We start from the raw sequence: 14,059 nt of genomic DNA, 5'->3' as shown, positions 1-14,059 counted from the left end.
CTCTAATGAATATATTTTCACCACAGAGCAGTTTTTTCTTCTTTTTAGATTTAAAAAATGTGAATTTAGGCCAGAATTTCCTGGGTGATATACACTGAGTATATACAGATAAATTTAAGCAAACTGCTGTCCTCGTACAAGAAGTATCTGTTAGGCAGCTTTTTGAAAGTGAGGAGAAATGAACGAGGATGATCAACTACACAAATATACTAATAAGAAATTTGCTACTGTTTGCGGCAGGGATCAACATACAGCAGAAATGCAACAAATTCCTGGTCTGCCTGATACCAGATACCTCTGCTTTCCGTGGGCCCGGATTTCACACTAAACATTTGGTCCCTGAACAGTTTATTGCCAGTCTATCAGCTACTGCCCATGCAGACTTCACGCTGCCTCAGGTTCTGGGTGCTCTGCGGGGATCGCGGCAACCAGAAGGCACCTTCCAAGAACCAACCACACCTTTCGTTTTTCAGGAGCAGCATTGTGACAACGGTGAGGGGAGACATTAATGTATACATCCATGTTGAATAATGGATATTATGGCTTTATGTGCATCTTAATAGCTGATGAGATGCTCATTTCAGTCAAAAGTTTTTGAGGAAAGAGGAAGACTGAACTGTAAATTCGGGGAAAGGAAGTAATGCTTGGCAATGCACTTTTAAAACTTTTTTTTTTTTTTCCAAAAAAGTTGTGTTAATCAAATAAATAATATTTTTTTGCTTTTCTTCACAGTTCAGGGGATGGGGAGCATAGGGTGCAGTCTGCCAGTGGAATCAGTAGGGCAAACAAACTCTGTAGCTCGAAGATGAAACTCAGCTGATTTATGAATGGGATTGTGCGGTATGGTTGCCTGCCACAGCAGGGAACGGATCCGCTGCCCCTGGAGGCAACTTCCCAGCCCTATGCCAACTCCTATGATTATTTGGATCCTCCAGAAATTCTCGCAGAAGCCCTGCAGCAGAAGAGGGAGAAGAAGGGGTTTCAGAGGGTTGTAGAGGAAGGCGGGATGCGGGAGGGAGGAAGTCCTGAGACGCAGCCATGGGGCACCGGCGCCGTGTCCTCCTCGCCGCTGGCACCGGGAGCCGAGCCGTGAGCGAGCATCGCCAGGGCGCATCCGTGTGCCCGTCGGGGCGACCGCAGCCCCGCGGATGCCGGGGCCGCAGCAGCACCGGGGCCGCCCCGCGGCGGGCGGGCCTCCCCCCCGCCGCCTCGCCGCCTCCTCCTCCTCCCGCAGCCGCCGCCGGCGGCCCCGTCCCCGCCGCCCCCCTCACCTCAGCCGCCCCCCTCTGTCTGGCTCCCCCCGCGCCGTCTGGCGGCCCCCCCCCGGCCCCGGCCCCGCCGCGCTTCTCGCGAGAGCTGGGCATGCCGCCGATGCCGCCGCCGCCGCCGCCGCCGCGGAGGGGGAGACACGCGGGGGGAGCCGGTGACGTCGGGAGTTTTCCTGAAAGTCAATAACGAGCCCGGCGGAGGCGGCGGGAGGAGCCGACAGCGGGGCCCGGCCGGCTCCGGGGTGAGTGCGCCGGGGGGAGCCGCCGCCGCCGCCGCCGCCCTCCTCCTGACCCCCGCGCGTCGATGCCGCCGCGGCCGCGCTGCCCGCCCGGGCGGCTCCGTGCGTAGCGGGGCGCGCGGCTCCATGTAGCCGGGGGGGGGCCGGGGCCGCCTCCTGCCGCCCCCGCGGAGCCGCCGGGGACCGCCGCCGAGCCCGGCGGGGGGACGGGGGAGGAGGAGGAGGCGGCAGCGGCGCCCTCCTCCCCTTCTCCCCCCGGAGCCGGAGCCGCCGCCGCCGCCGCCGCCCTCCGGCTCCGCAGCAGCGCCCGCGGCGCCGCCGCCGCCTCTGCAGGTACGGGGCGGGAGGGGCCGGGCGGCGGCGGGGCGGGAGGGGCGGGAGGGGAGGGAGCGAGGAGGCGGGCGGGGAGCGGGGGGGGAGGCGGGGAGGGGGCGCGGGGCGGCGGCGGCGGCGCGGCCGGGCCGGGCCCGGGGCTGGGGGGGGACCGGGGGCGGGGGTCCCCCCCCCCCCCCCGGGCGGTGCGGGCGTTATGTAACGGGGGGGGGGGTGTCGGGCAGGGCGCGCCCCCGGCGGGAGCGAGCGCAGCCCCCCCGTTATCCCCCCCCGACGTTTTTTTTTATCCCCCCCCCCCGCGGGAGCGCGCCGGGGGTGACTGCGGCGCGGGGGTCTGGCAGCCCCGCGCGCGTGCCCGCGGCGCGGTGTGCGCGTGCCCGCGCCGCCCGGGTGATGCCGCCGCTGGCGGCTCCTGCCTGCGAGTAAACAAACCGGCCGCCGCCCCCAAACCCTCCTCCTCCTCCTCCTCCTCCCGCACCAGCCATCATGGAGGCCGCCGCGCACATGCCGAGCAAGTTGACGCGCGGCGGGGGCGCGCCCCGCACGTGCTGCACCCCCCCCCCCGCCCATGACGCCGGGGCGCGCGCCGCGCGTGTCGCAGCGTGTCGCGATGGGGGGGGGGGGGGGGATGGTGTCGCCGTGTCCCGTCCGCAGGGTCCGGCGGCGGTCGGCGAGGGGAGGGGAGCGCAGCGGAGGCGCGGTTGCTGCTGGTTCCCTCCCCACAGCCTTCCACGCTGGGTTATCTAACGGGGTTAGGCTAAAAAAATAATAATAAAAAAAAAAAAGCCCAAATCCTGGGCTTGTGCGGCTGGTAGGGAGTAAACAAGTGCATCGCTCCTCACCTTCATTCTATAATTTTAACGTAATTTTCAGTTGGGTGGCTACTTGGATATATCTACAAGATCTCGTTTTTATTTTTATGAAAATGCGCCTACGGCTAGACTCGCTTAACTTCTCCTTAAGAAGTTCTCTTCTGAAAACCCCAGTGCCCCAGGTACCTCCATCACCACCCTTTCCCAGGACCGAAGGAACTCGCAGCAGCCTCTTCTACCGCTGTTTGTTTAGGACCTACCAAAACTTGGCGGATAGGCAGACGTACTACCCCCATACCTCACCACATTCTGTACATAGCAATCAGTTTCCCAAGGCAAGAGGCATGCAAATGAGAGGTCCTAAACTTCTGAGAAAGGACGTCTTCAGCGTGACCTGTTGTTTTTGCAAGCTTCTGTAGACAAATATGAAAAGCGTGTACGTGAAATAGGAAAGAAAGCTTATTGTGGCCTTTAAGGTAAGCGTACAACTCAAGATCCCGCCTCTAGGACTGTTTTTTTTGCTTGTCTGTTTGTTTTATGGGAGGAGCCTTTAAGTTGACCCCAATATCGCTAATTGGATTGGATTGCTAATTATAGCCCACGTGGATCTATTTTGGTTGGAAGCGACCAGTCAGTCAAGTTCAAATGAGAGCCAAAGAAAAACTGTAGAGATAAGAAAAATCCCGTTTCCTGGAAAGCCTTGTATTGTATTTTGATAACTCATTTTTCCTCTAATGTAAATGTTTGGTGTATGCACACACACACAGGTTAACACCAGTGAAACTCCTCTTTGAGGCAGTCGATGCTGTGGTGCGTTCCTGCCTTCCTCTAGCTAGGTTTGCCTTACCTCAGCGGGCCCTTCAGCTTCATAGAAAGTTGTATTTCAGCATCGTGCTCCTTCACTTGTTTGGCAGTTTGGGGGAAGATGATGCCTGGTTAAACAACGTGCTGCTGCTCTACGGGAAGTCCATGAGAAATCTGACACATACGAGTTTTTATCTTGCCCCAGTTGAAGCAGACACAGTGTTAAGGCTGAGATGGCGTTAACTTGTACTAGAAAATGTTGACATCTTGACACTGGAACAAATGCTTTGTGGAAGGAAGGGATAATAGTGGTGTTTTTTCTTTAGCTTACCCCAAAACCACCGGAGCTCTGCTATTGTTTGCAACCCAAGCTTCTGTTTGCAAGATGTTCCCAGAAACCATATCTCGACTTCCGACTTCAGTTTGAAACAGCATGTGTCTGAAGTTTGTATAATAACTGAGGCATCCTTCAGACTACTGGGAATTTGTCTGCCACTGGTTTATTTAGTCTTCTTTCACTTTCCGTGTGCAAATCAAATTTTCCCAATTTAAAGAGATAGTCATTTCTATACCCAAGAAGTTTTTTTTTTTTTGTGAAATAACTTTGAAATACTTGATTGCTTTGGAAGGTATGACACCATTATTGCAGTAGTTCAAATGTTAAAATGCATTTGAAATTTCTGTGCTGTTCTTAGTGTAAAGAAGATACAGTTTCTCATAAAGGTATTTGGTTGGAATTTCATTTTGTGCTGCTAATTCAGCAGGAAAGGTTGACTTGGTGCGTGGAAGTCTAACTTTGGTGGCATCTTTGGTGACTTTGGCACGATGCTAGTTTTAACCAACACTGGAGAGTGGGAGGACCTTGAAATACATGGAGTGAAAACTTTCTTATAGTGTACTTCCGTTTCGATATGGTTAATGCGTAAATGGAGTTGCTTTAAAAGGAACACACCGGACTGTAGCTGCGTGCTTAGTATGGGTGTTAGTTGTCCCAAGTCAGCTAGCACTATGTGCCCAAAGCCCCTGGTTTGTTTTTCCCAGCTAATAAAGTAAACCTTCTGTTCAAAATGGGCACTGCTCCCTTTGTGAAGAATATTGATGATTCAAAGAGAGTGGAACGGTTAAATGTGTGCGTTCCTGAGTTTTATTTACCTTTAAAATGTCACTTTTGTTTCCAATATTTGTATGAAATTTACCACCACTTTAAGATTGCCCTTCATTCTAGAGTGTTAGATTGGCTCTCATTCTGTTAGGATATGCCTACCAAGGATATCACAGTGGGGACAGAGGTTACTGTCTAGTGTAGCAGGTCCATCAGGGAGTGTGGCACTGCTCTTAAAGCAAGGGATCTTTGGGATGAGGAGCCTCGTGTCTGCTAGTGTGTTGCCTCCTGGTTACATGGAAAGGCAGCTCTGGGTGTTGCAAATTCTCATTGGTAAATCTGTGGCACTTGTTGCTCCTCTTTGCAACAGGTTGGCAGGCTATATAGAAGACTCTTTTCTAAGCAGTAGTTACATAGTAAATGGAAAAACTTATTCAAAGTGTTTTACAAATCTATTAAAGCCAGAGAAACAAATGAAACTACTGAACGGGAAAGTTGACTTCTTAGCGCTTTGTGTGGTGTCAAATCATCTGGTTTTTGTTTTGGTTTGGTTTGTGTTTTCTTCTGGGCTACTTGTATGAAGCAGATTCAGGGCTGATTATATGAAGAGAAAAATTATAAATGAAGCTTGTTTTAGTTGAATCACTAATATATACTAATAAAAAACTTGCAGAAAATGCAAGGCTGTAGTAATAGATGGTATGGCATTTTGTCCTTGTCCTGTAGCTCTACATCGAGTACGGCAATTGAAGTAGTTTTGGCACATGTGATGGATTCCAAGCAGATTCTTTTTGTCTTTGCTATTTAAAGGTGTTGTTCAGGTATATTAGGAAGCTGTGGCGAAGTTGATACTTACAAAAAAAAAAAGTTACAAATATCATTAAATGTTCTTGTCAAGGAGAGGAAGCATTTTTGTCCTGTGTATAGAAAGATGCTTGCTTTTGGTCATTTTAAATATTTCTCAGATTTTTGATATTAGTGTCAACATTGACTATGTTTAGATTAAATAATTTCTTATGTCTCACGTCCATCTTGAGCAACCCTATTTTTCCACATGTTTCTATGCAAGTGTCTAGGTGTGAGTCCTATTGATCACAAAGAGTATTAAGAACAAGTTCTCACCCTGTGAATTTTTCTGGAATATCCTGACTAAAGAGCAGCAATAATTCCCTTAAGAATGCAGCCAGGACCTCGGTGTTTCATACACGTGGCTGAATGACGCGATAGCACTGTTTGTCAGATGTTACTGCACTCTGTGTGTGATGAAGTTATTTTAATGCATCCCACAGTAGGGGCACAGGTGAAGAGCCTGGTTCAGCTTTACTGAGATCAATAAGGTCTTGCCACTGGATTTTTGTAGGTGTGGGATGGCAGTGCCTAGAGGTCAAAAGCTTCTCTTGCAGGTGGTTTAACCCCGCAAAAGTAGTACAGTATTTCTTGGTGGAGTCTCAGCAGGCTTTCAAAACAATTTATACCAACAAAAGTGTTTTTTTTTCTTTTTTTTTTTTTTTTTCCCTGAGTGTTTAGTGTGCTTCCTGGGATATGTGATTGGTACGACTTGTCTTGTGTTTTTCTAGCCGTAAATGTATCCAAGTGACAAGGTGCTTTTGAAAAATGAATAGTCTTCATTTATGGTTGTAGAGAATTCATTCTGTGCTTAGGAAATTCAGATCTCAAGTTGACGAGAATAATGCTTGTTGAAGATGAACAAGCAAATCCAAAAGGTTTAGATCAGAAGTTGGAGTGTGGTTCTGGTCATGCTGCAGTGGCAGAATTAGCAAGTTCAGCAATTTTTGATGGCTATGTGGGAAAGAATCACTTTTTCAAGCAAATTCAGAATTTAATTTGTACAATACCCAAATAATAAATAAATCCTAATTTAGGAGTTTGAACAAAAGTCTTTTCGTAGACATGTCATTGAACTTTTTCCATCTTGTATATTAATAGTTTGAGAGCACATTTTTTATTTCAATACTTTCCTTTTCTCATTACTCATGGTACTTTGCTTATTTCTGACTTTTATCATCTTAATTCTTTGTGGCTTCAACTGTGTGCTTGGCATTGTGTATGCACTATGGTGCTGTGCTCCACAAAAGTTACTATCTTACCAAGAATCAAACATATGAGCTTAATGAAGCTCTATTTTGTATCTCTTAGATATCTTTTAGCCTATCTCATTTCAGAATGTATGGGCATTTCTTGTTTCTATGACCTTTTGCAAATTAGACAACCTGTTTCAGGGTATTACAGACTTAAAAATCCAATTTAGTTTGTTTTCAGAATATTAAACTTGAGTTTAATTTTGCTTGGTAGCTTGAGACGTTACTAAATTATTTTTTTTTAAGAGTGAAGGAACTTCATCTTGAAATGGCAAGAAAGAGTATTCCTATGTTAATCCTCAGCAAGTTAAATTTATCATATTTTGAAGTGTTGAGTGAAATATGGATGTCATAGTTAAGATACTCAACTAATCCTTAATTTGAGTTCTTTTAAGTCTCAAAACTCTCCCAAGTTCGTTATCTGAGTAACTTTTTTCTTTAATGCATAACGTTAGCCATCCATTCACATTTACTGCTTTAAATATATTTTTTTGGTTGAATTTCAGACCTGTATTCTCATACATTTTATTTTCTCACTCTCCTGTCTGATTTTCAGTTATTTTTTTTTCTGACTGGGGGAGAGAAAAGGATTCAAAGCATTTTTGTCAATAAAAACAATGCAAACAATGGGTTGTTATTTTTTCATGTGGGATTCTAGAGAAACAATTTAGCTACTGTTAGAAACTTCCTTTATACCTTGGTAAACAAAGACGGGGTGGGTTTGTTCACCTTACCTTAATTGTACCTTTGTCCCTTAAAATAGCTTAATTTGTCATTCTAATATGAAAAAGAATACAGGATTATAGTTTCTTTATTGGCAAATTACTCTGTTGTGAAATCTAACTGAAACATATAACTTAACATATTAATATTTCAGTGTGACTGCAGTCACAATTGAGCTTATCTGAAGTCTCTAACTCGCTTATCTAAACATGTATGAGTTATGTGCAGCTTTTTGACAAACTGTAAGTGAAGATAGAAGACTGAAAATATTAAGGGAAAAAGCATACATATAAGTGTGCTTTAAAAAGACCTATTTATCTTTTCTAAAGTATCTTGTTTTTCCTTGCCACAAAGCGTAAATATTGCTATTTCTGTTATCCTCCTAATTCCAAGTCAAGGCTTATGAAATAAAGTTGTCAGGAATAATTTTTAATATCAATATTCTTAATGACATTGAGACTTTTAGTGCAGAATACAATTCAAAAAAATATTTGCAATGCCTGCTGCAGAGATATCTTGGATTTTTTTTTTTTTATATTTGTTGTAAAATTTGTAAAATAGGAACATTAAAAATTAGAAATTATTTAGGGGTATGCTTAAGTGTCTTAACTGTGCATACAGTAAAGATTTTTATAAATTTAGAATGTACTTAGAATGTTTGTTGGTTTTTATTATGTTTTTTGTATTGTAAAACCAGTTAATGTTTTGTTTTGTGATTTTTTTTTTGTTTGTTTAGAAGTTCTTTTAAGTTGAACATAAACTGTCTGCCTGCAGGTTCCTTTTTCTCAATCTAAGTAGCGACAGTATTTAAATTAATCAGTCCTCCTGAGACCATAAAGAGGGACCTAATCCAACTGCCCTGTTTTTGAAATATAGCCAAAATTGCAGAATATGTAGTTTGTAGAAGCCTGTATAAATACACTACTTTTTAGATAAGTCACTGAACTGGATGTGATTCTTCCATTAGTAATACAGGTTAATTTTACTTAGGAAGTTTTGTAACAATCTCTGTTCTGCAGCGTAGTCTTTTGTGTAATTTTTGATGCTGTGCAATGTATCCTCTAATTGTTTGACCAGACTGTCAGATAACAACTTGGGTAGGGGAAGAGGATATGGATGCATTTTTCATATAAATAAAACTTGAATCTCAACTTTACGTCCTAAAGAGAACTCTGTTTTTAGTTTAGAGCCTTAACTTTTTAATTTCTTACTTTGTGATTACAAACAGTCTGTTTGGTTGTGTTGGAGGATTCAGACTTTGGAGGATTTGAGAAAACCTCCTAAGAACTTGATCTGGAAAAAAAAAAAGCCCCTAAAGCAGAGAAACAAACATGGGTATGATGATAGCACTAGAGGATGACTGACTAAGAGCTGTTTTTTTTTATTATTTATTTTTTATTAGTGTGTATTTTGTGTGTGCAAACATATAATTTTTCAGTGTACCTTTCTGAGAAATGAGGTAAAGATGTGGAGATTTGGCTCTGATTATGTTGAAGACCAAGGAATCTCAGTGAGTCAGGCAAAGAGAAAGATTCACTTTGACAACATCCTCTCTCCCCACTTCCCCAATGCATTTTATTAAACAAATGGTTACTTGAAAAAGGTAAAATGGCAGTTCCCTGTTACATTTAGATTTATATAATCACTGGGTTGCGAAAGGTACGTGAAGTTGTAGGGGTAGTCATTGGAAGAGGTGAAGCTGATCCTGTTGGTATTCTCTCTGGTAGCTTAAGTTGGTAAATGTGAGAGTATCTGTTTTTTCTCAGCTCCAAAATTGTTGAAAGTAGGAGCTTCTGTTTATGAAAGTTCTTACAACAGAGACCTGAATCATACAATTTACACTGAATTTATGGGCACTGTCTTCTGTACTCAGCTGTCTCTTGTCACTGGGGAAATGGGAGGATGCCCAGATTCCAAGGGAGTGTTGTCTGCTCTTACGAGTCTTGATGATTATTCACTTGCACATAGTGGTTGTTAAGTGTAGACCTGAAACACTGTTCTTGCTCCTTCTGCTTGGAAGGAAAATATTTCCTTCTCCCCATCCGCTGAGTCTGCGGAGGTGCCTGACTGCTGCAATGGGCGTGAGTGCCTCATTTAATTCAAAAATACAAGTTGAGAAAAGGTGTCTTCTACCTACTGAATAGTCCATCGCTTCTTTTAAGGGTAGGTCCTATAGTTCCTAGGCAATAGCAGCATGAAACAAACTGTTTCTTTATATTGCTGTTAGTCTCAGAAGTTCAAGATGAAAACTGAGAATGTGTTGGTTTTTCACCACACTTTGGGAAAACCGTGAGTCTCAGTAGGATCATGTAGATCATGTAGGAGCATGTAGAAGTTTCTGTTTGATCTTTGCTCAGAAAGATGTCCTGGCGACCATTACAGCTAGGAACTTAGAATTCTTTGTAGTATTAGTCCTTCAGAAGTGTGCTGAATTGTTCCACGTAATGCCAAAATGCGGCTTAATAGTTTTCCAAAAAGGAAAGAAAAAAATTTTCCTTTTTTTACAAGATCCAAAAATAAATGCAGACATTTCGTTCTTGTAACTGGTCACGATGGAGTAAATTGTCATAACTGCACCACGAAGCACGCAGATAATAGGTTCTTGTATTTATTATGCATATTCGCGACTGACTGATACATTGTGCAAAATACATACGATGTACTATTGGAAAAGTACCTCTTAAAAGTTCTGTTTGATAAAGTGGAAAAGAAAAAAGAAAAAGCAATACAACCCGTTCTTCAGTTGTTGGAACATAAATAAAAACATAAGTTAGGTTTTTCCCTGTAGGAAGCAGCTGGAATGCAAAACATCCTCAGCTTCAGTTCTTACACATTTTTTCCCCATTCTATCCTATAGCAACAGGGGAAACTGTAATATTTACTCTGTAACAGCTGCTGAAACTTGAAGTGCATCGGGAGAGCAGAGTTGATGGCTAATGAGTATTTAAGCTCTGTGCAGGCTGCGTAGCATGAACGTTTCTGTAGGTTTTCTTGAAATAGTTGGACTGTAGATGGAATGCTATTCTCTTGTCAGAGTTCTCGTTCCATATGTTGTAGAGAACTCCTTTATGCCTGTAGAAGTGCACCAGTGCATCTTCAGGGTGAAGGTTTCTGTATGTCTGTTTTTCATTAAGGTCAGTTTTCGTCACAATAGGTAATTTTCAAAAGTGTGTTGCTGGATGACTTTCTGAGTGAATGAATGTAGCTTCTAGAAAGCCTCAAAGGAATTTAATAAGGGATAATACTACAAATGCTTACAAATGGCTTCTTGAAAGTGTAGTGTGAATGTATAACCTTTATTTTCATTAGTCTTTTAATGCTTCGATTTATCTTCTACAGCTTCCTGTGTAATTCAGATTGACTTTTAATTACCCATTAAGGGAGTGATCACTATAACCGTTATGTCTGCATACAACTGTTGATAATTTTACTTAAGTTGTTTCTGGTAGCACTGTGAAACTGAAACGGAGATAATTTGGTTAGTTTTGTAACCATATTTATCTGATTTTTGCATTTTGGCATTTTTATTTGAAATTCAGTGTAGTAGTACATGGAAGGAGTAGGATGCTGTCTTACAGGCATGCATTTGAGGTTATTGGGACACAGGCGGAGATAAAAATCAGTCATAGATCAGCTTTTGATTAAATAACACTAACTTAATCATGATCAGTGGATAAATAGGGAGCTTTAAGCATAAATTCATTCATTAAAACTATACGTCTGCAGAAATCATGGACTTAATGATCAGTATGTGGGCAGACAAGATCATTGCTACTTAGTGCAGAAGTTCATTTCTTACAGCTTAGTCTGTACCAATAAAAATAAATTATTGCACTTCTCATAAGAACACACCAGCATTGGGAACTGCATTAGATTAACAGATAGGATAAAACAAATCACAGCATATGCCGGCCCAAGCTAAGTATTTTGCTTATTTTGTCTTTATAGTTGAAAAAAGTTGCCTGTGATCATCTGTTAAGGAATGCACTGGAAGTCTTGTAGGAAAGTCAAACCGAAGTCGGGTGTTGGGATACTGATGTGCTTGCTTGTGCATCACAGAACAGCTGTTATACATCAGTGTTTTTTGACGCTCCCCCCTGGTTCTGTAAAGATGTGTTTGCTTGTAGTAGGACCTGATACCGTGCTGCCCTCATCCTGGAAGGCAGAACTGGAACCTGTGTCAGCTGCGTGCCTCAGTCTCTCTCTGTCCGGGCACAGCTGTTGGGCTTGCTTATCACTGGATTGAAGAGCACAAACAAAAGCTCTGATAGAGTATGACCCAGAAAATAACTCTCTAACTAGTGAGGTAAAGGCTATGGAAGACATGCTTGTTGTGTTTATTTCTGCCATGCTGACTTACCTAGTAATGCAAAGTCTAACCAGTTAAAGCTAAATAGGTGAATTGACACTACCAAAGCCATATCCTGTCCTTCCAAAACCTTGTATGTAACATTTTCTTTTAATTCTTGTAAAAACATGAAGGTGTATAAGTCTGAAGGCAGTGTGCATTTACATAAACAGAGGTGTCTGATGTCCTTTTAGACACAGTGGGGCATGATGCTGGTGCAAAAGGGTGTGCATCGCCTACAAGGGACTTCCTGTTGTATCTGCCAGTGCCAAGGGATGTCACAGAGGCAATGCTTTCAATATTATTTAAACTTTGCACTACTAAATTATTAAATGTTGCAGTTTTTAAGTACCTGAATTTCTCTGTGTTTTTGAGAAAACAAGTGAACGCAAAACAGTAAAATGAATACACCCTCAGTATTTCTGAGTTGTGCTGTGCTGCATTATTTGTTGCATGCCACTTGAAAAAATGTTCATACCGTTTTATTTTGCACAGCACAGCATCCATGCAGAAGTAGCTTTCCATCTAGCTGCTGCGTGGTGCAAATACACATTTTTAAAATGACAAATAAGAAATAACCTGCACATGTATAATAGTTCAGTTTTTACCCTGTTCTTGGTTGGATTAGAACAGCTTATCTCCCAGTCCGTGCTCCATTCATTCATTGCGCAGGCTGCTTTTAGGACAATAGTATTTCTTCCTATTGCATGTTTACATTTGTTGGTCAGTACACTAAATGGATGTGTATGTGCTGGATTTTATAGTACTAAACTGGGCTGTGTGTCCCTGCTCCATGCTAGCAGTGTGTACAGGTGTGCTCCTGAGTGAACAGCCACACAGGGCAGAAGGGTGTTCCTCCACCATTACAGAAAACCCTTTCCTAGATTGGCATGATTTGGCTGTTCCTCTTTGTTTTGAAGGATGGAGGGGAAAGGCAGTCTGCTGGCAAAAGGAGACCTCTCCTGCCCTCTGACTTCTCTTCCTGCTTGGTTACAGTGCTATTATCTCTTCTTCACAGCTTGTTGGTAGTCTGGGAGCGAGGTGGTTGGAAGGGAGGGCTGTGGCTTCTGGGACCAGCGTGTCCTGTTGTAGGGCTGGCCTCCTTCCGCCCCCCGCAAGCTTTTTTTCTTCTTTGTAGGGAAGAGAGCACTCTTGTCACTGCCTGGCTTAAAGCCCCGAGAGAACATGCACTCCTTCTTTTCATAAACTAAGCTGTGGCTTTTTTGGTTAATTTGCACTCCTAAAAAGTTGCTTCTCTGTTCACATACTTGTCAGTGCTGCTGTTTCTAAAAACTTAGAGGTTTGTACTGGCTATCATGTAGTTACAGTGGAAGTAGGAAGAATGTTATATTTCTTTAGCCTTTACTATTTCTTTTTCTTCCCTTTTTTTTTTTTTAAATTAATTGAAACATTTTGAAAAAAATAACTGCATGGCTGGTGAACTGCTTAATACAGATTTTAACAGTTAAGCATTATAGGTATGGTTATGATCATAAGGCTTTGGTTTTAAGTGCCTTTACAGAACCTTTCCTTCCATTTCCTTTCACTCTTGATCTGATCAATGCAGTCTTAATAATAGAATCACTTACCAGTTGCATGGATTCTGACAAATGGGGGAATGGTGAAAGATACTGTGGCTTCAAAGCTGGACCTGTGAAGCAGTACTGGCACCGTTTCATTTAACAGCATCCTGTGCATCAGTACAAGGAATTTTATTGTGTGCGTTTTATAATAGTGCCACGTGACTTAAAATGTAACACATTCTGGTTCTGTTAAGTAGCAAGGTGTTCATGGAAAATGTGCTGTAAGACTATAGAAATATGATTCCGTTATATGGTTAATTAAAAAAAAAAAAGCAGATTTTTAATATGAGCTCAGTCAGTGGAAGACATCAACAAAGACTTTTTTTGTTGGCTGTCAAATGAGAAAAACAGAAAAGACTTAAATTCTTTCTCTAATATTTCCTTCCAGGGTGACTCATCAGTAGAAATTGGGAAGAGCAGCAGAAGAGAAGCCAAACAGACAAGCTGATAACTCAAAGAAATACTCTTTTGAGTCGGGGGTTCAGAGTGGAGCCATCATGAGCGATGTTACCATTGTGAAGGAAGGCTGGGTTCAGAAGAGGGGTAAGTTCTACCTCTTAATGCAAAGTTCTTGTGCTGTGTAGCAGGCTGTGCGCAGCGGCATTGTACAGTTACGCTGGGAGCATTCTTGATTTATTTTCTAGTCTGCAGCAAGCTAATCTGACCATATGGAATTAATGGCCATTAAGGCCTGGGTCATGTTAATACTTAACCCTCAGCACTGCTCCTATTTTACGTGGGTAACTGA

At 43.1% G+C, this 14,059-nt stretch overlaps 1 protein-coding gene across 4 annotated transcripts in view; it reads left to right on the top strand.

Moving 5' to 3' along the window:
* Positions 1 to 1,345: 1,345 nt before the first annotated feature.
* AKT3 (AKT serine/threonine kinase 3) overlaps positions 1,346 to 14,059 on the top strand; it is a 153,544-nt gene continuing 140,830 nt past the window's right edge. Inside the window, exons 1-2 of one of the 4 annotated variants that reach the window (XM_083829610.1) lie at positions 1,346 to 1,510; positions 13,700 to 13,854. In XM_083829610.1, the coding sequence (XP_083685736.1) occupies positions 13,809 to 13,854 (46 nt within the window). In that variant the 5' untranslated portion in view covers positions 1,346 to 1,510; positions 13,700 to 13,808. Of the gene's footprint in view, positions 1,511 to 1,559; positions 1,841 to 2,503; positions 3,129 to 13,699; positions 13,855 to 14,059 lie in introns of those variants that run through there. The other 3 variants (XM_083829611.1, XM_083829612.1, XM_083829613.1) reach the window with 3 other exon arrangements.

This window comes from Anser anser (assembly GCF_964211835.1).
Source record: "Anser anser genome assembly, chromosome: 3".
Classification (NCBI taxonomy): domain Eukaryota; kingdom Metazoa; phylum Chordata; class Aves; order Anseriformes; family Anatidae; genus Anser; species Anser anser.
The sequence above is the reverse complement of the archived record's forward strand: the minus strand, read 5'-3'. Positions and strand labels throughout refer to the sequence as shown.